Source organism: Trachypithecus francoisi, unplaced genomic scaffold (assembly GCF_009764315.1).
Source record: "Trachypithecus francoisi isolate TF-2019V2 unplaced genomic scaffold, Tfra_2.0 Lachesis_group11, whole genome shotgun sequence".
NCBI lineage: Eukaryota > Metazoa > Chordata > Mammalia > Primates > Cercopithecidae > Trachypithecus > Trachypithecus francoisi.
The window spans coordinates 123,893,675-123,920,241 of NW_022681456.1; the positions used below are offsets into that span (position 1 = coordinate 123,893,675).

The 26,567-nt window shown below is 40.7% G+C and overlaps 1 protein-coding gene across 2 annotated transcripts in view; it reads left to right on the forward strand.

The window, feature by feature from the left end:
* The window catches only part of OLR1 (oxidized low density lipoprotein receptor 1), a 29,942-nt gene extending 18,213 nt beyond the window's left edge, over positions 1 to 11,729 (forward strand). For both annotated transcript variants that reach the window (XM_033222910.1, XM_033222911.1), the window contains exons 3-7: positions 17 to 118; positions 2,214 to 2,459; positions 8,782 to 8,921; positions 9,554 to 9,669; positions 10,032 to 11,729. In XM_033222910.1, the coding sequence (XP_033078801.1) occupies positions 17 to 118; positions 2,214 to 2,459; positions 8,782 to 8,921; positions 9,554 to 9,669; positions 10,032 to 10,173 (746 nt within the window). In that variant the 3' untranslated portion in view covers positions 10,174 to 11,729. The remainder of the gene's footprint in view (positions 1 to 16; positions 119 to 2,213; positions 2,460 to 8,781; positions 8,922 to 9,553; positions 9,670 to 10,031) is intronic.
* The last annotated feature ends 14,838 nt before the right edge of the window (positions 11,730 to 26,567 follow it).

Here is a 26,567-nt window from a genome sequence, read left to right on the forward strand (position 1 = left end):
TCCTCTGTCACTCTAGGCCTTCAGTTTCTTTATTCTCCATGGTGGTGCCTGGTTGCTGTGACTCTAGCAGTCCTCTGCCTGGGATTAGTAGTGACCATTATGGTGCTGGGCATGCAATGTAAGTGCTAAAATAAGGAACTGATGTTTATTGGGGTCGGGGTGTTGGAAATGAGGTTAATAAATATGGTTTATAAGTTCTTTTCATAACAACTACCAACAGCCTTGACGTAGATTCATTTTAGGCAAAATGTTTTTAGAGTGACCGTGAAAATAAATGGGTATATTGTTCACCTTCAAATGGATAGAGCCATGAAATAAAAATTACAATTGGTAGGCATTTTTTAATTTGTTTGTTTTGTTTTGTTTTGTTTTCATAACTTCATGGATAGGCCGGGTACAATGGCTCATGCCTGTAATCCCGGCACTTTGGGAGGCCAAGGTGGGTGGATCACCAGAGGTCAGGAGTTCAAGACCAGCCTGGCCAACGTGGCGAAACCCCATCCATACTGAAAATACAAAAATTACCTGAGTGTGGTGGCACATGCCTGTAATCCCAGCTACTTAGGAGGCTGAAGCAGGAGAATCGCTTGAACCGGGGAGGTGGAAATTGCAGTGAGCTGAGATCACACCATTGTACTCCAGCCTGGGCAACAGAGCGAGACTCCATTTCAAAACAAACAAACAAACAACAACATAAAAAACCTCACAGATAGAGCCTGTTTAAATTCTAAAATGATGGATAATAACTTAAAGTTACTAATCTCCAAGATCATCTGAGAGGCCCAAAAGTAAAAGAAATTTTATTTAGCTTGTGGAGTTTTGATAGAGATAATTAAATACCATTTTAATGTTAAGAACCAGAAACACAATCTTAATAAATAAAACATTTAAAATAAAATATGTTTCACATTTATAATAAGAGCATTTAGAAAAGAGAAGATATTTAGAAAAAAAAAAAAGAAGTGAAAAGAAGGTCCGGAGTGGCCAAGAAGGAAACAAAATGGTGCCCAACATTCACCTGACCTGCCTGTGAATTTAGGTTGTAGATCTGAGTTGTTTAGGCTACCCAGGATCCAGGTTATTATGGCCATTGAAGTGCTATTTGCTTCTTAACTGCTGTTCAAGTTCACAAACTATTTTATTTTAAATTTGTGAATACTTAGGGCCTTTCCTAGTGACTAGGAGAAGTGCCCTTGACTCAGTGGTGGTGGTCAGAAAAATCTTCTGAGCCTTTGATCACCTTATAACAGGATCAAAGCTGCCTTCAAACCAAGCGGTCTGCTTTGTATTGCACCATCAAAATTCAGGAACTGAGACATTTGACCCTTAACATGTTATTGCCTGCTTGATTTCACAACCTTCACTTTATCTTCACCCTTCCTAAAATGTACTGTGGCCAAGGGGGAAAAAAAAAGAAAAGAAAAGAAAAAATGCTTTGGGGACTCTTGTGACACAGTGTGTGTGGCTGTCTCAAAAAAGGGGTGTATGTCACAGTTCTTAAAATTAGGAAGTCTGGAAGACTAGACAGAATGGGAGGAGATATAACAGAGGAATTAAGACATAAATAGAGTAAATCACTAATGACAATTCCTACTAATAGTCGCTGAGTCTGGTGGGTGTCTATTTTAGGTTTTCCTTATTTTATTTATTCTAACGCTGTACTGGTTATCTTGTGATTACTTTTAATTTGTAACTCAAAAAAAAAATCTTGGGTTTTTTTTTTTTTTTTTTGGACGGAGTCTCCCTCTGTCACCAGGGTGGAGTGCAGTGGCACTGTGATTCCCCTGCCTCAGCCTCCTGAGTAGTTGGGACTACCGGCGCGTGCCACCACCCCCAGCTAATTTCTTTGGTATTTTTCGTAGAGATGGGGTTTCACCAAGTTGGCCAGGATGGTCTCGATCTCTTGACCTCATGATCTGCCTGCCTTGACTTCCCTAAGTGCTGGGATTACAGACCTGAGCCACCGTGCCTGGCCAAAATCTTAGTAATTTTTAAAAAAATTACAAGTGGTTGCAATGTTCCTGACATTAAACAAAATACTGCAGGAATATTCAAGAACCTCCCAATCTGTAATTTCTGAGTATATTTGGGTCATTTTTCAGCAGCTTATTTATTTTCAAAATAGATTTAATTCTGTTTTGATTTCCTCAAAAAGTCCCTGGAGGGATTTTTATTTGGATTAGAACTGCGGTCTTAACGCAACTGTGATTCAGTGTCCCAGGTGTCTCACCTCCTAAAGCAACAGCAAGCAAACCTAACTCACCAGAAAAATAAACTGGAGGGACAGATCTCAGCCCGGCAACAAGCAGAAGAAGCTTCACAGGAGTCACAAAACGAACTCAAGGAAATGATAGAAACCCTTGCTTGGAAGCTGAATGAGAAATCCAAAGAGCAAATGGAACTTCACCACCAGAATCTGAATCTCCAAGAAACACTGAAGAGAATAGCAAATTGTTCAGGTATTGGGAGAAGAGTGGGTCAGGAGACATAGTGGAAGCTTTCTGTGCAATCATAACAGTTTTTTGGAAACAATTCTGGGCTCAAAATTGGTCTATTGTTATGCATATCATTATTCATTCGTAATGTTCTATATAAGAAGTTCTCAATTTCTTTTTCTTTTTCTTTTTTCTTTCTTTCTTTTTTTCTTTAGATGGAGTTTTGCTCTTTTGGCCAGGCTGGAGTGCAGTGGTGTAATCTCTGCTCACTGCAACTTCTACCCCCTGGGTTCAAGCGATTCTCCTGCCTCAGACTCCCAAGGAGTTGGGACTACAGGGGCCGGCCACCACGCCCAGCTAATTTTTGCATTTTTAGTAGAGACGGGGTTTCACCATGTTGGCTAGGCTGGTCTCGAACTCCTGACCTCAGGTAATTCACCCACTGCAGCCTCCCAAAATGCTGGGATTACAGGTATGAGCCACCACACTCAGTCGATTTTTAATTTTTTAAATTTTATTTTATTATTTTATTTTTATTTTAAACGGAGTCTTGCTCTGTCATTCAGGCTGGAAAGCAGTGGTATTGTCTCTTGGGTTCAAGCGATTCTCCTGCCTCAGCCTCCTGAAGTGCTGGGATGACAAGCATGAACCACCACACCCAACTAATTTTTGTACTTTTAGTAGAGACAGGGTTTTCCCATATTGAACAGGCTGGTCTCAAACTCCTGGCCTCAAGTCATCCGCCTGCCTCAGCCTCCCAAAATGCTGGGATTTGGGTGTGACCCACTGTCCCTGGCAAGAAGTTCTAAATTTTTTATCATAACAACCCTATGCTATGTCAAATCCTTGAGAAATCTGATTTAATTAAGCATAGCTTTTGGTGGGTTTAAGTTTTCCTTCTTTATAAGAGCCTCTTCCTTTTAAAATTTTAGTTTTGAGATTTGTCTTTCTTCCTTTTTTTTTTATTTTTTGAGACAGGATTGCTGTGTCACACCCAGGCTGGAATGCAGTGGTGTGATCTCAGCTCAAGGCAACCTCCACCTCCCAGGTTCAAGCGATTCTCTTGCCTCAGCCTCCTGAGTAGCAGTTTTGAGATTTTTCTTGAAGAATTCTGCCACCCCCACCCCTTTCCATAGATCCTTATTTCTTTCCATTCCAATGCATTTTAGTCACTGTGTTTCTTTTTTTTTTTTTTTTTTTTTTTTTGAGGCGGAGTCTCGCTCTGTCGCCCGGACTGGAGTGCAGTGGCCAGATCTCAGCTCACTGCAAGCTCCGCCTCCCGGGTTTACGCCATTCTCCTGCCTCAGCCTCCCGAGTAGCTGGGACTACAGGCGCCCGCCACCTCGCCCGGCTAGTTTTTGTATTTTTAGTAGAGACGGGGTTTCACTGTGTTAGCCAGGATGGTCTCGATCTCCTGACCACGTGATCCGCCCGTCTCGGCCTCCCAAAGTGCTGGGATTACAGGCTTGAGCCACCGCGCCCGGCCTGTGTTTCTTTTTCTTTGGGGTCTTTTTGTCCTTGCAACTGTCTACCCCTAACTCTACATTAGCTCATTCTACGGCATTGTTTCTTAAAGTGTACTACATCAACTTATGTTATTTTATTTCAATTTTTGGAGATGGAGTCTTGCTCTGTCACCCAGGCTGGAGTGCAGTGGCCTGATCTCAGCTCACTGACACCTCCGCCTCCAGGGGTTCAAGCAATTCTCGTGTCTCAGATTCCTAAGCAGCTGGGATTACCGGCACCCATCACCACACCCGGCCTTTTTTTCTTTTTTTCTTTTTTTAGATGGAGTCTCACTCTGTCCCCCAGGCTGGAGGGCGGTGACACAATCTCGGCTCACTGCAACCTCCACCTCCAGGGTTCAAGTGATTTTCCTGTCTTAGTTTCCCGAGTAGTTGGGATTACAGGCACCCACAACCACCCTTGGCTAATTTTTGTACTTTTAGTACAGATGGTATTTCACCATGTTGGCCAGGCTGGTTTTAAACTCCTGACCTCAGGTGATCCGCCTGCCTCGGCCTCCCAAAGTGCTGGGATTACAGGTGTGAGCCACTGTGCCTGGCCCATCAATTTAAATAGAGCCAATGGAGGCAGACTGGTTTGCAAGCCTTACGCAGATACTTCAGATTAGACAAAAATCTGAGGAGTCCAAGAAGTCTATTTATATAAGAAAAAATGAGTGACTTTTAGTTGTCTAAAGGGACTCAGAATCCAGAGGCAGGCAGAAATAGTAGCATCTATAAGAAGACTATGATGTGAACTCTGATATTGTTACAGAAGCTACTGTATTATTTGGTCTTTCTGCGCAGTCTGTCATTAAATCAGGCATATGGTTTTAGGCATAGGGAGAGTGAAAAGGTGTGCGATAGAGTCATTCAGAGGTACTTTATTTCCTTGGAGGTGCATAAATTAGTGACCTACTGTCAGGATTAGTAAACAACTTCCTCTAATAAACAGAGATCTCTCTGGCTTCTTGCTTGCACAATTTACTTAATCTCAACCACATAATTTCTTTGAATAAAGAGTATATAATAACAGTTCACAGGTACCTAAGCTTTTCCTTGATAGGTGAAACATTGAGACCCGGATAAAGTGAAATGATAATAAAAAGTAATTTTGTGTGATGTTTTGCAGTTTATTAATCCCTTCACTATTTAGAGATCATTTACATTTTCAAAATTAACAGAAATTTTTAGACAAACTAATTTTTAGCAAGTGTCAAACATATTTAATCTCTTTAAAGTTGGAGCTTGCAAGGAAATGAATACACCAACTTCAAGAAGGCTTAAAGGGAGAAGGTTTATCTATTAAGGATAGGAATGTTTATAAAAGCGGACATAACCACATACTAACCAATGATTTATATCACAGGCAAGGCCTAAGAGAATTTTGTCTTTATCAGTTGTATGAGATTAAACCTATAACAGGACCATCAGAACTATCTCCCAGAGATGCCCTGGATGTACAACTAATGAAAAACAATAAGTGATATGTCTGATGCTGGCAGATATACCAAGTAACGTGTTCCATTCCTTGACAGTGTCAGATAAAGGCTAGTTAGTAGAGATACCAAATAAACTTCTGCCTTTCATCAAAAAGGCTTTTTTTTTTTTAGATGGAGTCTTGCTCTTTTGCCCAGGCTGGAGTGCAGTGGCGCGATCTCGGCTCACTGCAACCTCTGCCTCCTGGGTTCAAGCAATTCTCCAGCCTCAGCCTCCCGAGTAGCTGGGATTACAGGCGCCCGCCACCACACCAAGCTAATTTTTGTATTTTTAGTAGAGATGGGATTTCACCATGTTAGTCAGGCTGGTCTCGAACCCCTGACCTCGTGATCCACCCACTTCGGCCTCCCAAAGTGCTGGGATTACAGGCGTGAGCCACCATGCCTGGCCCATCAAAGAGCTTTGAGAAGTCTTTAAAAAGTAATACTAAAATCCCACATTAAGAAAAAAAAAAGCCAGGTCTTCCCAGTTTGAGGCAAGTTTTATCTTTTTTTACTAAAAAGTCTGTGGTCTTCAATGTATATATGAGTGGGGAGAGATACTGAGAGGTTATTACATGTTTGCTTTAGGCCAACAAGCTAGTGAGATGCAGGGCCTTTGCAGGAATAGACTTTACATTTAGCAATGGAATGTGTGGTGATTCTCAAACTTTACTATATGTAAATAGATTGTTAAAAGTGGCAGATTACAGATTTACCTCAAGATTCTGTATCAAAATGTCTCGAGAGTGTCACTGAGAAACATTTCCTCAAATGGTTCTAACTTAGAAGTTTGAAAGGTAGTATGTTATAAATGGTGAAACACCCAGACTCTAGAGTTACATTGTCTAGGTCCAAATTCTCTTCTATTTGTCAAATGAAGAAAATGACCGGAACCTATCTCAAAGAGATACTATGGGCCGGGCGCGGTGGCTCAAGCCTGTAATCCCAGCACTTTGGGAGGCCGAGATGGGCGGATCACGAGGTCAGGAGATCGAGACCATCCTGGCTAACCCGGTGAAACCCCGTCTCTACTAAAAAATGCAAAAAACTAGCCGGGCGAGGTGGCGGGAGCCTGTAGTCCCAGCTACTCAGGAGGCTGAGGCAGGAGAATGGCGTGAACCTGGGAGGCGGAGCTTGCAGTGAGCTGAGATCCGGCCACTGCACTCCAGCCTGGGCGACAGAGCGAGACTCCGTCTCAAAAAAAAAAAAAAAAAAAAGAGATACTGTGAGGATTAAATGAATTAATATCTGTACAGTACTTCCAATAGTTTCTGGCACATATTGAATGATATTTGTGCTTGTTAAATTATAGAACAAATACAAATATCACTTACTATGTTTATTTTTGTGCACACACACACACACACATACACGCAGTTAGTTTAAACACTACATTTTGTAACGTGTCCTTCTTACTTTGTCATAACTTGGAAAACTTGCCCAGACTGTCTTTTTAGTCCACAAAAACTTATATATATATCTAAATATATTTTTTTGAGACAGAGTCTTGCTCTGTCACCCAGGTTAGAGTGCAGTGGCATGAGCTCAGCTCACTGCAACCTCTGCTTTATAGGTTCAAGTGATCCTTCCACCTCAGTCTCCCGAGTAGCTGAGACAACAGGCGCACACCACCATGCCTGGTGAATTTTTGTGTTTTTTGTAGAAACGGGTTTCACCATGTTGCACAGGCTGCTCTGGAACTCCTGGCCTCAAGCGATCCACCCACCTCAGCCTCCCAAAATGGTGGGATTATAGGCATGAGCCTCTACTCCCAGCCAAAAACGCACATATTTTTATATTTACGTAATATGATGGGGTTAGGCAAACTAAGAAGTAAGAAGCTTGCATTCACTGCTTTCAACTTGGTCTCTTTTTCTTTTTATAAACATCAGTTTGGTGAAAAACCAACTTAGTGTTTTGTATGCTCTTTCTCATTCACTTTTTTCTTTAGTTTTTCAGTTCCTCCTACTTCCTCCTCTCTGATAAAGCCTACTCTTACTTAGTGGTCTTAAGCCACAGTGCGAATGAAATTAAAATGCTGCCTTTCTCAAAGATTTTAATTTTTCACCTTTTGGTTGTAGTGTAGGCCAGAGTACTTTGTTTCCCCTTGAGGAGATGGAAGAGATGATGATGATGATGGTGGTGATGATAGTGATGACTTGGGGGTTCCTGAAAACATCCATAGACATGTAGACATTAGTATATTTTACCTATTGTCTAAGTTCTGTTTTTGGTTTGGTGGATTCCCTGTGAATTTTGCTACTGAAAATCTACTTATTTTCTAAAATCTTATTTAAATTGAGATCCTCGCTTTATATTAATATACTATGCAACAACTCTGTACAAAAGAAATATAGTATGTGCTACATATATATCATTAAAATTTCTAGTAGCCACATAAAAATGAAAAAGAAGCAGATAAAATTAATTTTAGAAACACATTTTGTTTAACCCAAGATATTTGAAATATTATTTCAATACTAAGTATAAAAATTTTAATGGGCTTTTTTACATTTTTTTTTTTTTTCAAACAAAGTTTTCAAAATCATTTGTGTGTTTTACACTTATAGTACATCTTAATGCAAACTAGCCGGGTGTGGTGGGTCATGCCTATAATTCCAGCACTTTGGGAAACTGAAGCAAGAGGATTGCTTGAGGCCAGGAGTTCAAGATCAGCCTGGGCAACATAGCAAGACCTTGTTTCAATTAAAATATTTTTTTTAAAGAAATGCAAACTAGCTATATTTCTAGTACTCAAAAATCACATGGCTACTGTATTAGAGCACACATGCCTAAAAGCAAGGCACGTAGTATTTAAGCCTAAATTCATTATTCAAAGATACAAAGTTTTAAAATCCATAGCATTACTTTTTAAAAATAGCAGAATGGCTATTAAATATCTATTTCCCCAACCCTCACTTTCTTTGTTTCAAACACAGTTTCTAAAATTACATGCTGGCTTAACTTGCTTTTCATCAGGGGAAGTGAAAATGCTAAATGGGAAGTACATTTAGGTTGCTGAAATCAGTATGCTTTCTTTCTTTCTTTTCTTTTCTTTTTTTTTTCAAAAAATGGAGAAATAAGGACTCTGGGGCTATTTAGGTATTTGAAGAACCTGGGTAAAGTTTTACTTAAGAAGTAGTGTGGGCAGGGCGCGGTGTCTCACGACTATAATTCCAGTACTTTGGGAGGCGGGCCTACGTGGTGAAACTCCATCTCTACTAAATATACAAAAACAAAAACAAAAACAAAAATACATAGTATGCACCTGAGAGGACTGAGGGGATAATTGATTTAAGAACTGCAGAACTGCTTTTTACACAAACATAACTGACTGAGTAGATATACTACCCTTCCCAGCTCCTTGTCCGCAAGACTGGATCTGGCATGAAGAAAACTGTTACCTATTTTCCTCGGGCTCATTTAACTGGGAAAAGAGCCAAGAGAAGTGCTTGTCTTTGGATGCCAAGTTGCTGAAAATTAATAGTACAGCCGATCTGGTGAGTGTTTATGGGTACTTGTTGGGCTGAGGTATTGGTTGACAGGGAAATGAATCTGGTTTAGACTGTCACTGCAGGAATTCTTGTTTGAGAGCCAAAATGTCTGTTTTTTTTAGCTTAATCTGATCTCCAATTTTGTGCATGACCTTGGACTGACAGGCTCTGTAGTATCTCTAGGCTTCAGTAACTGTCTGCATAAAACAATCCAGGGGATGTCAGAGATCCCTTTTTTTTTTTTTTTTTTTGAGGCGGAGTCTTGCTCTGTCGCCCGGACTGGAGTGCAGTGGCCGGATCTCAGCTCAATGCAAGCTCCGCCTCCCGGGTTTACGCCATTCTCCTGCCTCAGCCTCCCGAGTAGCTGGGACTACAGGCGCCCGCCACCTCGCCCGGCTAGTTTTTGTATTTTTAGTAGAGACGGGGTTTCACCGTGTTCGCCAGGATGGTCTCGATCTCCTGACCTCGTGATCCGCCCGTCTCGGCCTCCCAAAGTGCTGGGATTACAGGCTTGAGCCACCGCGCCCGGCCAGAGATCCCTTTTGGTTCTTTAGTTTGGTGGATCTAACACTAACTGACTTTCAGATTCTAAAACCACCACGTGGATTCCACAAACTCAGAAACATTACTCCCCACAGGACTTCATCCAGCAAGCAATTTCCTATTCCAGTTTCCCATTCTGGATGGGGCTGTCTCGGAGAAACCCCAGCTATCCATGGCTCTGGGAGGACGGTTCTCCTTTGATGCCCCACTTGTAAGTTTCCCATTCTTTTTGATGCCTCTCTTGTCAGTTTCCTATTCTTTGCTGAATCTGCTAGTGAAGTCACTGCCTGCATTCCACCAATGTTCTCTTTTTGCCAGAGAGAAGCTTGGGGGAAATTTCTCAAAGTCTCCTTCCTTACCTCTTTCACCAAAAGATTTACTCATTAACCATTCAGACCTTTTCCTGAGTTTTCCTTCCCATGTTTATTACTGATTGGAGGCTTTAAGACAAAAAGTTTCAAAAGCTAAGTTTCTCAAACAAGGTGGCAGTAAACCTAAGTATTTTGTTGTTGTTCTTTTTTTTTGTTTTGTTTTGTTTTTCTTTTTTGTTTTGTTTTGTTTTCCTGCCTGCAGATTTAGAATCCGAGGTGCTGTTTCCCAGACATACCCTTCGGGTACATGTGCATATATACAACGAGGAGCTGTTTATGCGGAAAACTGCATTTTAGCTGCCTTCAGTATATGTCAGAAGAAGGCAAACCTAAGAGCACAGTGAATTTGAAGGCTCTGGAAGAAAAGAAAAAAGACTTTGAGTTTTATCCTGGAATTTAAGCTATTCTTTGTCATTTGGGTGCAAAGCATGAGAGCCCAGAGAACTGTCATTTAGCTGGCTCCTTCGCAGAAACTGGGGCTGCAGGAGCCTGGCACCTTTACGACAACATTTTTGATTCTAGCTATCTGTATTATTTGACCTAGCTTGTCCCAAGCTTCCCTGCCAGCCTGACGTCCATTTTCCCCTTTTTATCTTAAAATTTGACTCCTCTTGAAGCTTGAAAATCCTCTGCACTGAGTCTTCTTTACCTCATTATCACCTTCCCCTCACCCTCCTAAAATTGCATAAAAGACAGAACATGGAGAACCTACTCAAGTGCAGGCAGAGAGCAAAAAGGGGAAACACGCCTGGGAAAAAGTGCACATGAAGAAACCAAGAAGGACAGAAGCCATCCCGAAATGAAGAAACTCATGTTCCTAACTGTAAAAGATACCACTCCTTGGTTTTTAAACTGTGGTCCATCTCCAGACTCTACCATTTACAGACAGACAGACAGACACACACACACACATTTTGGGACAAGTGGGGAGTCCAAGAAAGTCCTTAGTAAATGAGTGGTGTTTTCTGTGAGCTAATCCACAACCTATTACCACTTCCTGAATCAGTTATTATTTCTTCATCTTTTTTCTACCAGAGAACAGACTAGCAGCTTTAACCCTTCACAACAGTTCTTGTTAGAATCATGGGATGTGTGGCCCAGAGGTAAGAATAGAATTTATTTCACTAAAGAACACACCCTTTGTAGGTGACCTCTTCTCAACTCTGTTTTGCTGTGCTGTAATTCCGAAGCATATAAAACGAAAAAAATGAAGACACTCAATCTAGAACAAACTGAGCCAGGTATGCAAATAGTGCTGAAGAGAAACAGATGGAATTAGAAATAGATCTTCTATTTTTAGGCTTCTATTTCCTTTACACCCATTCTTCACAGCCTATTCTACTTTAAAGGAAACCTTTTTATTTTGGTGCACATAATCTAGCAGGAATCTTTTTGTTTTGTTTTTTTTTAAGAGCTGTATCATCCTTACGAAGGTACGAGATGTTTGCTTTTGTCAAAAGCTTTATTGAGATATAATTAACGTAAAGTAAACTGAACATATTTAAAGTGTACAATTTGATAAGTTTTCACACCTTGTGGAGAACATGCATACCACAGGTAACATATCCATCATCCCTCAAAGTGTCACAATGCCCCTCCCACTGACTCCTCCCCAGAAAACCACCAATGAGCTTTCATTCTACATTTTGTAGAGTTTTATGTGAATGGAATCATATAGTATGCCTTTTTTTGTCTGGCTTCTGTCACTTTGCATAATTATTTTGAGATTCATATGTCTCCATCTTGCTGCTCGTATGAATTCATTCTTTTAAATATTTGTTGAATACTCCCTTGTATGGATATACCACAATTCGTTTACCCATTTACTTGTTGATGACATTTGGGTTGTTTTAGTTTTGGGATATTACAAATAAAGCTGCTGTGAACATTTGTGTACAAGTCTGTATGAACATAGGATTTCTTTTGTATTGGGTAAATACTTAGGAGTATAATGTTTGCATCACACAGTAAGTGTATGATTAACTATTTAGGAAACTGCCAAACTGTTTTCCAAAGTTGTACCATTTTACATTCCTACCAGCAGTGTATGAGTGCTCCAGTTCCACCTCATCCATGCTAGAATTTGATATGGTTTGTCTTATAGTTTTAATGATTCCAATAGATATTTAATGGTATATCCGCATAGTTTTAATTTGTATGTCCTACAAATGTCTGTTTGTTTATTTGTTTTTGAAACAGAGTTTCGATCTTGTTGCCCGGGCTGGAGTTCAGTGGTGCAATCTCAGCTCATTGCAACCTCCGCCTCCTGGGTTCAAGCAATTCTCCTGCCTCAGCCTCCCAAGTAGCTGGGATTACAGGCGCCCACTATCACTCCCAGCTAATTTTTGTATTTTTAGCAGAGATGGGGTTTTACCATGTTGGCCGGGCTGGTCTCAGACTCCTGACCTCAAGTGATCCTCCCACCTCAGCCTCTCAAAGTGCTGGGATTACAGGTGTGAGCCACCGGCCCAGGCAAATTTTTAGAAACTTATTTACCATCTGTATTAGGTAACTTTGGTAAAGCAACTCTACAAATCTTTTGAGAATTTTTACTTAGTTTATTTTTCTTACTTACTGTTGAGTTTGAGAGTTCTATATATTCGGGATAAAAACCTTTTTCTCAGACATGCATCTTGAAATGTTTTTCCTGTCTTTTCTTTTCTTTCTTTTTTTTTTTTTTTTGAGATGGAGTCTCACTGTTGCCCAGGCTGGAGTGGCGCAATCCTGGCTCACTGCAACCTCCACCTCCCAGATTCAAGTGAGTCTCCTGCCTCAGCCTCCCAAGTAGCTGGGATTACAGGTGCCCGCCACCATGCCTGGCTAATTTTTTTGTATTTTTAGTAGAGATGGGGTTTCACCATGTTGGCCAGGCTGGTTTTGAACTCCTGACCTCAAGTGATTTGCCCGCCTTGGCCTCCCAAAGTGCTAGGATTACAGGCGTGAGCCACTGCCCAACCTGTCTTTTCATTCTTTGAACGATATACTCATAAAACGGAAGTTTTCTTTATTTTAATGAAGTTCATTTTTATATTTCTGCTGCCATTTGTAAGAACTCATTCCCCAACTCAAGGTCACAAACATTTTCTCCTTTTTTTTTTTTCTACACATTTTATAGTTTCCGGTTTTACATTGAGGTCTATGACTTCTTTGGGGTTAACTGTGAGTTACGTTTGTTGAAAAGACTTTTTCTTTACTGAATTGCTTTTGCACTTTCTCACCAATCACTTGTCTGTATATGCGTGGGGTTATTTCTAAACTCTCTATTTTAGTTCATTGTTGTATTTTTATATTTGTGTATTTTTACACCACCACCACATTATTTTGAACACTATAGTTTTATAATAAATCTTTTTTTTTTTTTTTTTTTTTTGAGACGGAGACGGAATCTCGCTCTGTCGCCCAGGCTGGAGTGCAGTGGAGCGATCTCGGCTCACTGCAAGCTCCACCTTCCGGGTTCACGCCATTCTCTTGCCTCAGCCTCCCGAGTAGCTGGGACTACAGGCGCCCGCCACCACGCCCGGCTAATTTTTCGTATTTTTTAATAGAGACGGGGTTTCACCGTGTTAGCCAGGATGGTCTTGATCTCCTGATCTCGTGATCCGCCCGTCTTGGTCTCCCAAAGCGCTGGGATTACAGGCTTGAGCCACCACGCCTGGCCTATAATAAATCTTAAAATCATGCAGTGACAGTCCTTCAAACTTAATTTTCTTTTTCAAAGTTACTTTGGCTGAGCTATGTCACTATCTTTTCCGTATTGATTTTTGAATTGGCTTATTAATTTCTACAAATACTCTTTTGGAATTCTGACTGTGATTACATTGAAGCTACAAGTCAATTTGGGCTGAATTGAAACCTTAAAAATATTGATTTTTCTGACTCTTGAATAGAGTATGTCTCTCCATTTATTTAGGTATTTTAAAATTTCCCTGAGCAATGTTTTGCAGTTTTCTCTTACAGATATTTTTACATATTTTGTTAGCTTACCATATATATTTCATAGTTTTGATGCTACTGTACATGGAAATTATCATTGGTAATTTTAATTTCCAAATGTTTGTTGCTAGTATGGAGAAATATAATAGACTTTTAAATATTAACCTTATATTCCGAAACCTTGATAAACTTATTTCTTTATTCTAGTAACTTTTTTTGTAGACTTCATCAGATTTTCTATGTAAATAATCATGCTGTGTGCCAGCAGAAGCACTTTTATTTTTCCTTTCCAATGCTTTTATTTCTTTTCCTTGCCTGAACCTCCCGTTCAATGCGAAATAAAAGTAGTGAGAACAATATCCTTATTTTGAACTTGATCCTGAGAAGAGATCATTCAGTATTGCACCACTAAGTATGGTGTAAACTGTATATGTTTCATAGACGTCCTTAATCAGTTTTAGGAAGTTCCCTTTTATTCCTTGCATTCTTAGAGGATTGATCAGGAATAGGTGTTAATTTTGTCTAATATTTTTCTACATCTATTGAGAGGATTATATATACATTTTTATTTTAAAAATTTCTAGTCTTTTTTTGTTAAAAATTTCTAGTCTTTTAATGTGAATTACACTCATTAATTATATAAGGTTAAAACAATTTAGGATTGCATTATATTAATGGATTATATTTGTTATGTGCATTATATTATCGGTTATTTCTGTTAAAATTTGGCTTAGAATGTTTGCAACTATATTTATGGGTTTTTTATTTTGGTTCATTTTGTTTTGGTCTTTTAGAGGTAGAGTCTTACTCTGTTGCCCAGGCTGGACTGCAGTGGCATGACCATAGGTCAGTGAAGCTTTGACCTCCCAGGCTGAAGTGATCCTCCTGCCTCAGCCTCCAAAGTAGCTGGGACAACAGTGACCACAGGCATGCACCATCATCCCCAGTTAATTATTTTAATTAGAGAGAGAGAGAGACAGGCTCTTCCTATGTTGCCCTGGCTGGCCTTGAAATCCTGGGTTCAAGTGATCCTCCCCAGCCTCTCAAAGTGCTGGGATTACAAGGGTGACCCACTTTGCCTGGCCAGTTATTTATTTATTTTTTTGGGGGGGGCGGAGTCTTGCTGTGTCACCCAGGCTGGAGTGCAATGGCACAATCTTGGCTCACTGCAACCTCTGCCTCCCAGGTTCAAACGATTCTCCTACCTCAGCCTCCCGAGTAGCTGGGATTACAGGTGCCTGCCACTATACCCAGCAAATTTTTGCATTTTTAGTAGAGATGGGGTTTCACCATGTTGGCCAGGCTGGTCTCGAACTCCTGACCTCAGGTGATCTGCCCGCCTAGGCCCCCAAAGTGCTGGGATTACAGGTGTGAGCCACCGTGCCCAGCTGTGGCTAGTATTTTTAAACGTAGTTTTCTTTTCTTTTTATGGCTTTGCCTTGTTTGAATATCAGATAGATATTTCTCAATGTCAATTTTTCTGGAAGATTTGGTTTAGAGTTAGTACTATTTCTTCATTAAATGTTTGATACAATTTACCCCTGAAGTCATCTGGGCATACGGTTTTCTTTGTTGTAAGGTTTTTAACTACAGATTCACTTTCTTTTTTTCTTTTTTTTTTTCGAGACCAAGATTTGCTTTGTCGCCCAGGCTGGAGTGCAGTGGCACCATCTCAGCTCACTGCAACCTCCGCCTCCTGAGTTCAAGCGATTTTCCTGCCTCAGCCCCCCAACTAGCTGGGATTACAGGCGTGAGCCACCATGTCCGTCTAATTTTTGTATTTTAGTAAAGATGGGGTTTCACCATGCTGGCCAGGCTGGTCTCGAACTCCTGACCTTGTGATCCGCCCGCCTCAGCCTCCCAAAGTGCTGGGATTACAGGCGTGAACCACCGTACCTGGCCAGATTCAGTCTCTTTAGATGTTGAGCTGTTCAAAGGATTCCTTCCTCGATGAGCTTTAGTGATTACTTTCTTTCAAGGAATTTATGAGCTTCATCTAAGTTGTTTAATGTATTGGCCTACTATTTAAAAAAATATTTTAATATCTGTATAATCTTTAGTATTGCCACTTCCTTCCTGACAGTGTTAATTGTATGTTTTTTGTTTTCAACTAATGGGCTTAGCTAGAGATTTATCAATTTCATTTTTCTTCTCAAAAAAGCTATTTGGTCAACAGAGACAAGATGGCCAAATAGACGCAGCCAGGAAGCACCACTCCCGCTGACAGAAAGGGAGACTGGGAACCCTGTTCAGGTTTTGGAACACCAGGACCAGTTCCTGGCCCTGAACAACCCTTGGCAAGGCAGCCCACTCTTGCTGTGGACCTCTAGGATCCCAGCCACAAGAGATCCTACACTCCCCATAAACATTTGAACTGGCATAGAGATACGCCCTACAAGCAGGCAGAGGCAGAACTCCAGCCTGCATAGAGCCCGGTGTTTTGTTGTTTGTTTGTTTTGCGGTGGGGACAGTTCCAGTGGAACATGGCCATACACACCCATCCCCCAAGGCTCCCCGTCTTCTTCCGAATAACTCTAACCCCACTGACTGCTGTGCAAAGATAAAATCAGGGTCAACTTTCCCTTGGGACTGGGGCACTTCTGTTCCCCAGGACCTCCTGCCCTCCAGCCCCTCTCAAGTCCTCTGCCTGGCCTCTCTAGGAGCGTGTGAACGGTGCAGCCTCCACTGCCCGTCCTGGGTGCTTTGCAGGCCGATATACTTGAGGAGTTCTTTCCCAGCCGCTTGGGAGCACTTCTAATTCCCCGTCGCAGCCCGTGCTCGAACCTGGGGTGGCAGGATGGCCGATGTGCTGGCAGGGGCCAAAGCCCTGGGCTGCGGCCTGCAGCTCCGCAGTGCAGAACCCACATTCATGGCCTGCACTCCAGCCGGCGCGAGTCTCAGAAAACCGAGGAAGTGATACGCCCAGGTTAGGGACAGGCGCGGAAGAAAGGTCTGCCAGCCATAGGTCTCTGCCTGAGGGAGCTGCCCAGCCCAGACAACCTAACAAAGGAAATGCAGGCACGACGATAGTGACTGGAAGGGACTCTCTCAAGGCTTAAGAGCTGACCTGGTGGGGTCAGCTCCCCTTGCTGGGCCACACCACGGGACATTGCTGCGAACTCGCTGAAACGTAAAAAAGACCCGCAACGCTGCGCCATCTGCTGGATGATAGCCCAAATTACACCAAAAATATTCTGGCAATATATTAAATATTGGCCTGGGAAACCAAGGGCAAGAATCCAGCCACAAAGATTTTGTACAGAGCCTTGGCCCTCTGACAGCACTCATAAATGAAGTAAATGACTAGATTCAACTTACACCACAGTTAAAGGAATACCAGCCCTCTCAGATGAGAAAGAATTTTACCAATTAAAAAGTAAGAGTGTCCCCTTACCTCCAAATGAGCACATTAGCTCCCCAGCAATGGCTCTTAACCACAGTGAACTGACAGACACAGAAATTAGAATCGGGTTGGTAAGGAAGCTCACGGAGACTCAGGAGGCTGTTGAAACCCAATCCAAGGAATCCAATCCAGTAAAATGATCCAAGAGCTGAAAGATAAAAAAAACTTTTTTTTTTTTTTTTTTTTTTTTTGAGCTGGAGTCTCACTCTGTCACTCAGGCTGGAGTACAGTGGCATGATCTCAGCTCACTATGACCTACACCTTCCAGGTTAAAGAGATTCTCCTGCCTCAGCCTCCCAAGTAGCTAGGATTACAGGCGAACGTCACCATGCCTGGTTAATTGCTTGTATTTTTTGGTAGAGACAGAGTTTTGCCACGTTGGCCAGGCTGGTCTTGAACTCCTGACCTCAAGCGATCCACCTGCCTTGACCTTCCAAAGTGCTGGAATTACAGGCATGAACCACTACACCCAGCCTGAAAAAAAAAAAAAAAAAAAAAAAAACTTTTAAAGAAAGAACCATACTGAACTTCTGGAATTAACAAATTTACTACAAGAATTTCATAATACATTTGGAAGCATTAATAGCAGAATAGACCAAGCTGTGAAGAAATTTGAAGACTGGTTCTTTGAATTAACTCAGTCAGACAAAAATAAAGAATTTTTAAAAAATGGACAATAGAAATATGGAATTATATAAAGAGACCAAATCTATAACTCATTGGTATTCTTAAGAGAGGAGAGAGAGTAAGCTATTTGGAAAATGTATTTGAGGATATGATCCATGACAATCTCTCTACTTACACTAGAGATGTTAACACAAACATTTAAGAAACACAGGGCCTGGCATGGTGGCTCATGCCTGAATCCCAGCACCTTGGAGGTCAAGGCGGGAGGATCACTTGAGGTTAGGAGCTCAAGACCAGCCTGGCCAACATGGCAAACCCCATCTCTACTAAAAATATAAAAATTGGCCGGGCGCGGTGGCTCAAGCCTGTAATCCCAGCACTTTGGGAGGCCGAGACGGGCGGATCACGAGGTCAGGAGATCGAGACCATCCTGGCTAACATGATGAAACCCCGTCTCTACTAAAAAATACAAAAAAACTAGCCTGGCGACGTAGCGGGCGCCTGTAGTCCCAGCTGCTTGGGAGGCTGAGGCAGGAGAATGGTGTAAACCCAGGAGGCGGAGCTTGCAGTGAGCTGAGACCCGGCCACTGCACTCCAGCCTGGGCAGCAGAGCGAGACTCCCTCTCAAAAAAAAAAAAAAAAATTAGCTGGGGGTGGTGGTGCATGCCTTAATCCCAGCTACTTGGGAGGCTGAGGTAGGAGAATCACTTGAACCTAGGAAGCAGAGGTTGCAGTGAGCCAAGATCCTGCCATTGCACTCCAGCCCAGGCAACAAGAGCGAAACTCCATCTCAAAAAAAAAAAGTGCAGATAACCCCCATGAGATACTAGACGCAACAGGCATTCCCAAGGCACATAGTTATCAGATTCATCAAGGTCAATGCAAAAGAAAAAATGTAAAGGCATCTAGAGAGAAGGGTCAGGTCACTTATGAAAGGAGAGCCATCAGGCTAGTAGCAGACCTCTAAGCAAAAACTTTACAAGCCAGGAGAGATTGAGGCCTATTTTCAGTGCTCTTAAAGAAAAGCAATTCCAACCAAAAAATTTATGTCCTGATAAACTAAGCTTGACAGGTGAAGGGGAAATAAAAATCTCAGACAAGCAAATGCTGAGGGAATTTGTTACCACTAGACTAGCCTTACAAGACGTCTTTATAGGAGTGCTAAAGATGGAAATGAAAGAATGATACCTGCTATCACAAAAATACATTTAACCACATAGCCCACCAATAATATAAAGCAACTATGCAATAGAAACTACAAAGTCATCAGCTGAGAACATGATGACAGGATCAATGTCACATATCAACACTAACTCTAGGCCAGGCGCACTGGCTCATGCCTGCAATCACAGCATTTTGGGAGGTCAAGGTGGGTGGATCACTTCAGGTCAGGAGTTTACAACCATCCTAGCCAATATGGTGAAACCCTGCCTCTACTAAAAAATACAAAAATTAGCTGAGTGTGGTGCTGTGTGCCTGTGGTCCCAGCTACTCAGGAGGCTGAGGCAGGAGAATCACTTGAACCCAGGAGGTAGAGGTTGCAGTGAGCCGAGATCGTGCCACTGCACTCCAGCCTGGGCAACAGAATGAGATTCTGTCTCAAAAAAAAAAAAAAAAAATCATTCTGGTTTGGTGATGCGTGACTGTAATCCCAGCTACTTGGGAGGCTGAAGCATTAGAATCTCTTGAACCCAGGAGGTGGAAGTTGCAGTGGGCTGAGATCGTGCCACTGCACTCCAGCCTGGGTGACACAGTGGGACTCTGTCTCAAAAAATGAAATAAAATAAAAATACAATAAAAGAGGAACTGAATGAAATTGAGTCGCAAAACACCATATGAAAGATCAATGAAACCAGGAGCTGGTTCTTTGAACGAATAATAATGATTGATAGGCCATAAGGTAGGTTGATTAAAAAAAGAAAAGAGAAGATCTGAATAAGCACAATCAGAAATTGCAAAGATGACATTACAACCAATTCCTCAGAAATACAAAGGATCCTAAGAGATCATTATGAAAACCTCTAAGCCAATTAAAAATCTAGAGGAAATGGATAAATTCCTGGAAACATGTACCTTCCCAAGACTGAACCAGGAAGAAAGCAAAAACTTGAACAGACCAGTAACAAATTCCAAAATTGAAACAATAATAAAAAATCCACCAACCAATAACACTCCTCAACCAGATGGCTTCACAGCTGAGTTATAGCAGATGGACAAAGAAGAAGTAGTATCAATTCTACTGAAATTATTACAAAAAAATTGAGGAAGGGGCTCCTCCCTAATTCATTCTATGAAGATTCGGACACAACAAAAAAAGAAAACTTGAGGCCAACATCCTCAATAAACGTAGATGCAAAAATCCTCAGCAAAACACCAGCAAACCAAATCCAGTAGCATATCAAAAAGTTAATTCACCACAATCAGTTGGGTGCAGTGGCTCATGCCTGTAATTCCAGCACTCTCAGAGTCTGAAGCAGGAGTGTTGCTTGAGCTCAGGAGCTCGAGACCAGGCTGGGCAACATAGCGAGACAGGTCTCTAAAAAGAATAAAACTTAATAATACAAAAAAAAAAGTTAATTAACCACAATGAAGTAGGCTATATCTAGGATTCAAAGTTGGTTTGACATATGCAAATCAATATATGTGACTCACCACATAAACAGAATTTAAAATAAAAATCATATGATCATCTCAATAGACATGGAAAAACCTTTCAATAAAATCCAACCTCTTCTTATGGTTAAAGAAGAAAAACCTCAAAAAACTAGGCATTGAAGAAAGATAACCTCAAAATAATAAGCATCGTCTATGACAAATCCACAGACAACATTATATTGAATGGGTGAAAGCTGGAAAAATTTCCCTTGAAAACTGAAAGAAGATAAGGACGTCCACTTTCACCACTCCTATTCAACATAGTACCAACAATCCCAGCCAGAGCAATCAGGCAAGAGAAAGACATAAAAGGTACCCAAATAGGAAAAGAAGTCAGACTATCTCCCTTCACTAACAACATCATTCTATACCTAGAAAACTCTAAAGACTTCACCAACGGCCGGGCGCGGTGGCTCAAGCCTGTAATCCCAGCACTTTGGGAGGCCGAGACGGGCGGATCGCGAGGTCAGGAGATCGAGACCATCCTGGCTAACACGGTGAAACCCCGTCTCTACCAAAAATACAAAAAACTAGCCGGGCGAGGTGGCGGGCGCCTGTAGTCCCAGCTACTCCGGAGGCTGAGGCAGGAGAATGGCGTAAAACCCGGGAGGCGGAGCTTGCAGTGAGCTGAGATCCGGCCACTGCACTCCAGCCCGGGCGAAAGAGCAAGACTCCGTATCACAAAAAAAAAAAAAAAAAAAAAAGACTTCACCAACATGCTCCTAAAACTGATAAATGATGGTAGCAAAGTTTTAGGATACAAAATCAGTGTCCACAAATTAGTAGCATTTCTAAACACCAGTAACATTCTAGCTGATGGCCAAATTAAGAACATAATCGCAGTTACAATAACCACAAATAAAATGGTTATTGGGAGTACAACTTGGGAGTACAACTAAACAAGGAGGTGAAAGATCTCTGCAAGGAGAACCATAAAACACTGCTGGAAGAAATCAGAGACAGCACAAATAAATGGGAAAACATGCTATGCCCATGGATTGGAAGAATCAACATTATTAAAATGGCACACTGCCCAAAGCAATGTACAGATTCAACGCTATTACCATCAAATTACAACCATCATTTTTCACAGAATTAGAAAAAACAATCCTAAGATTCATATAGAACCAAAAAAGAGCCTGAATAGTCAAAACAATCCAAAGCAAAAAGAACAAAACTGGAGGCATCATGTTACCCAACTTCAGACTATATGATAAGGCTACAATAACCCAAAGAGCATGATAGTAGTGCAAAAACAGACACATGGACTGAGGGAACAGCATAGAGGACCCAGAAATAAAGTTGCACACCTACAGTTATCTGATCTTTGTGTTTTTTTTTTTTTTTTTTTTTTGAGGCGGAGTCTCGCTCTGTCGCCCGGGCTGGAGTGCAGTGGCCGGATCTCAGCTCACTGCAAGCTCCGCCTCCCGGGTTCACGCCGTTCTCCTGCCTCAGCCTCCCTAGTAGCTGGGACTACAGGCACCGCCACCTCGCCCGGCTAGTTTTTGTATTTTTAGTAGAGACGAGATTTCACCGTGTTAGCCAGGATGGTCTCGATCTCCTGACCTCGTGATCCGCCCGTCTCGGCCTCCCAAAGTGCTGGGATTACAGGCTTGAGCCACCGCGCCCGGCCCAGTTATCTGATCTTTGACAAAATTGACAAAAACAACCAATAGGAAAGGACTCTCTGTTCAATAAAAGGTGCTGGAAAATACTGGCTAGCCATATGCAGAAGATTGAAACTGGTGAAACCCTACCTTTCATCATACATAAAAATTGATTCAAGATGGATTAAAGATTTAAGATCTCAAACTATAAAATTCTAGAAATAAATCGAGGAAATACCCTACTCAACATCAGCTATGGCAAATAATTTATGGCTAAATCCTTAAAACCAATTGCAACAAAAACAAAAATCAACAATAGGACCTAATTTAAAAAAAAGTTTCTTTTGCATAGCAAAAGAAACTATCAACAGAGAAATTAGACAGTCTACAGAATAGGAGAAAATGTTAGTAAAATATGCATCTGACAAAGGTGTAATAATCCAGAATCTATAAGAAATTTAGTCTGGGCTTGGTGGCTTACACCTATAATCCCGTCACTTTGGGAGGCCAAGGTGGATGGATCACCTGAGGTCAGGAGTTCGAGACCAACCTGGCTAACATGATGAAATCCCATCTCTACTAAAAATACAAAAATTAGCCAGGTGTGGCGGCACATGCCTGTAGTCCCAAGTACTCGGGAGACTGAGGCAGGAGAATCACTTAAACCTGGGAGGTAGAGACTGCAGTGGGCCGCGATTATACACCATTGCACTCCAGCCTGGGCAACAAGAGCGAAACTCCATCTCAAAAAAAAAAAAAAGAAGTTTAAAAAAATCAGCAAGCAAGAAACCAATAATCCCATTAAAAAGAAGCAAAGGACATGAGCAGACACTTCATGAAAGAGGACAAACAAAGCGGCCTTTAAACGTACGAAAAAATGATCATCATCACTAATCATTAGAGAAGTGCAAATTAAAACCACAATGAGACACCATCTCTCACCAGTCAGAATGGCTATTATTAAATAGTCATAAAACAACAGATGGTGGCAAGGCTGCTTAGAAAAGAGAATGCTTATACCCTGTTGGTGGGGATGTAAATTAGTTCAGCCACTATAAAGAGCAGTTTGGAGATTTCTGAAAGAACTTAGAACTATGATTCAATCCAGCAATCTCATTACTGGGTGTATATCCAAAGGAAAATAAATCATTCTACCAAAAAGCACATGCACTCATATACTCATCACACCACTATTCACAATAGCAAAGACATGGAATCAACCTAGGTGTCCATTGACAGTGGATTGTGTAAGGAAAATGTGGTACATATACACAATGGAATACTACACAGCCATAAAAAAGAATGAAATCATGTCATTTGTAACAACATGGAGGCAGCTGGTGGCCATTATCCTAAGTGAATTATCATAGGAACAGTGAACCAAATACTGCATGTACTCACTTATAAGTGGGAGCTATTGGACATAATAATGAGAACAATAGATACTGGGGACTGTTAGAAGGGGGAGGGAGGGAGGAAGGGAAACGTCAGCTGAAAAACTACCTATTGGGTACTACGCTCACTTCCCAGGTGACAGGATCCTCTGAACTCCAAACCTCAGCATCATGAAATTTACCCATGTAACAAACCTGCACATGTACCCACTGAATCTAGAATAAAAGTTGAAATTGCTTTTTAAAAAAGCTCTGTTTCGTTGACTTTATCTATACATTTTTGTTTCCTATTTCATTAATTTCTACTTTGATTGCTATTGTTTCTTTTTTCTACTTAGTTGGGTTTTAATTTCCTCTTCTTTTTCTTGTTTCTTAATATGGAAGCTGAGTTCATTGATTTGAGGCATTTCTTCTTTTTTATATAGTCATGCAGTGCTTGGAACTTTCCTTTAAATATTGCTTTGGTGTTATACAACAAATTCTGATATGGTGATTTTTCATATTTATCTATTTCAAAACACTTTCTAATTTCCCTTCAAACTTCCTCTTTGATTCATTGATTATTTAGAATGTGTTAATTTCCAAATACTTGGCATTTTTCCAGAAATCATTATACTATTAGTTTCCAAGTGAGAAGAAACATATTTTTATGACTTAAATCCTTAAATTTTTTGAGACATTTTATGACCAAAAATATGATCTATCTTGGCAAATTTTCCATGTACACTTACAAAGAATATATAATCTGTTGTTGTTGGATGGAATGTTGTTAAAATGTACATCAAATAAATGCAGACAATAATTTGATCCAAGTCTTTTTTCTGTTCTTTACTTTTTTTTTTTTTTTTTTTTTTTTTTTTTTTGAGAAGGAGTCTTGGTCTCTGTCGCTCAGGCTGGAGTATAGTGGCCGGGGTGCAACCTCCGCCTCCCGGGTTCAAGCGATTCTCCTGTCTCAGCCTCCTGCGAAGCTGGGATTACAGGCGTGTGCCACCATGCCTGGCTACATGTATGTATGTGTGTGTATATATATATGTGTGTGTGTATAGTTTTTTGAGACAGAGTTTCGCTTTTGTCCTCCAGGCTGGAGTGCAATGGCGCGATCTTGGTTCACTGCAACCTCCGCCTCCAGGGTTCAAGTGATTCTCCTGCCTCAGCCTCCCAAGTAGCTGGGATTACCGTACACGCATGCAACACCAAGCCCCTCTAATTTTTGTATTCTTGGTTTCGTCAAGTTGGCCAGGCTGGTCATGAACTCCAGACCTCTGGTGATCCATCCAACTGGCCTCCCAAAGTGCTCGAATGACAGATGTGAGTCACCATCCCTGGTCTGGTTCAAGTCTGTTATATCCTTGATGATATTTTTTGACTATTATCATATCAATTATTGAAAAAGGAGTATCTAACCTTTGATGATAATTATGATTTTGTCTACTTCTCCTGTAGTTCTATCAGTTTTTGCTTTGTATATTTTAAAGCTCTGGTAATCAAGGCATAAATACTATGGATTTTCATTCTCTTTTGATGAATTGACTTCTAATCAAGTAATCTTTTATTCCTGTTAGTAATGTTTGTTCTGAAATTTATTAGTCTGAAATTAGTACAGCAACTCCTGCTTTTCTTTGATTAAGATTGGCATGATGTATTTTTTTAATCCTTTTACTTTTAACCTTTTTTTTGTCTTTAAACAGAGTATTTTTTTTTTAGCTGACGTACATTTGGGCTTGCTATTTTACATCATTTAACAATTTCTTTTGGGTGGGTAAAACATTTACATTTAATGCAATTTTGATATAATTATACTTAAGTCTGTCATCTTGATACTTGTTTTCAATTTGTCTCAACTCTCCTTTGATCTTTTTCCTGTTTTTTTTTTTTTTCTGCATTCTTTTGGATTAATTGAATTTTGTTTACTATCCTATTTATCCCCTGTTGGCTTACTAGCTATTACTCTGTTTTATTTTTCGTTGCATCATGATTTATAAAATATCAAACTTACTGCACTCTACATTAAAGTGGTATAATACACCTTTAAGTTTAGGATAAGAATCTCACATTGGTAGACTTCTATTTCTCTTCTTCCAGTCTTCATGCTAATGTTGTTATATAATTTATTTTTATGTGTATTATAAACACCAAAACTCTTTTTATTATTTTTAAGGATGTAAATTGTTCAAGGCATTTAAATAATAAGAACAAAATCATATGTATTTACCTATGTAGTTACTATTTCCAAAGATAATCATTTCTTTTTCTGGTCCTGCTTTATCATCATTTGACATTGTCATTTTTCCTGAAGAATTTTTTTTTTTTTTGAGACTGAGTCTCTGTCCCAAAAGCTGGAGTGTAGTGGTGCCATCTCCGCTCACTGCAAGCTCCGCCTCCCGGTTCACGCCATTCTCCTGCCTCAGCCTCCCGAGTAGCTGGGACTACAGCCGCCTGCCACCACACCCGGCTAATTTTTTGTGTTTTTAGTAGAGTCGGGGTTTCACTGTTTTAGCCAGGATGGTCTCGATCTCCTGACCTTGTGATCTTCCCACATCGGCCTCCCAAAGTGTTGAAATTACAGGCGTGAGCCACCGCGCCCGGCCTCCTGAAGAATTTTTAAAATGTCTTCTGTGCTGCAAGTCTGTTTGTGATTAGTTCTGATTTAAGATGTCTGAAAACATTATTATTTCATCTGTACTTTTAAATGCTATTTTCACTGGGTATAGAAAGCTAGGTTGACAGATTTTTTTGTATACTTCAAAAATGTTGCTCCACAGTCTTCTTACTTACATTATTTTTGATGACAAATACTCTATCATTCTTTCTTTCTCTATACATAATTATCTATGCTTTAGTTAGATGTTTTATTTTTGTTTTGTCACAGAGTTTATGCATTTTTTAGTATGAAGTGCCTTGGTGAAGTTTTTTTTGTTTATTTCTTGTATTCAGAGTTCTTTAGCTTTTAGATCTATTGTTTAATATTTTTCATTAGCTTTGAAAATTTTAAGCATTATTTTTTCAAATATTTTTTCTGCTCCAACCTCTACCCGACTCCCACACGCTATTAAGGGATTTAATACACATGTATTAGGTGCTAGAAATTATCCCCCAGTAACCTAATTCTCTGCTCTGCT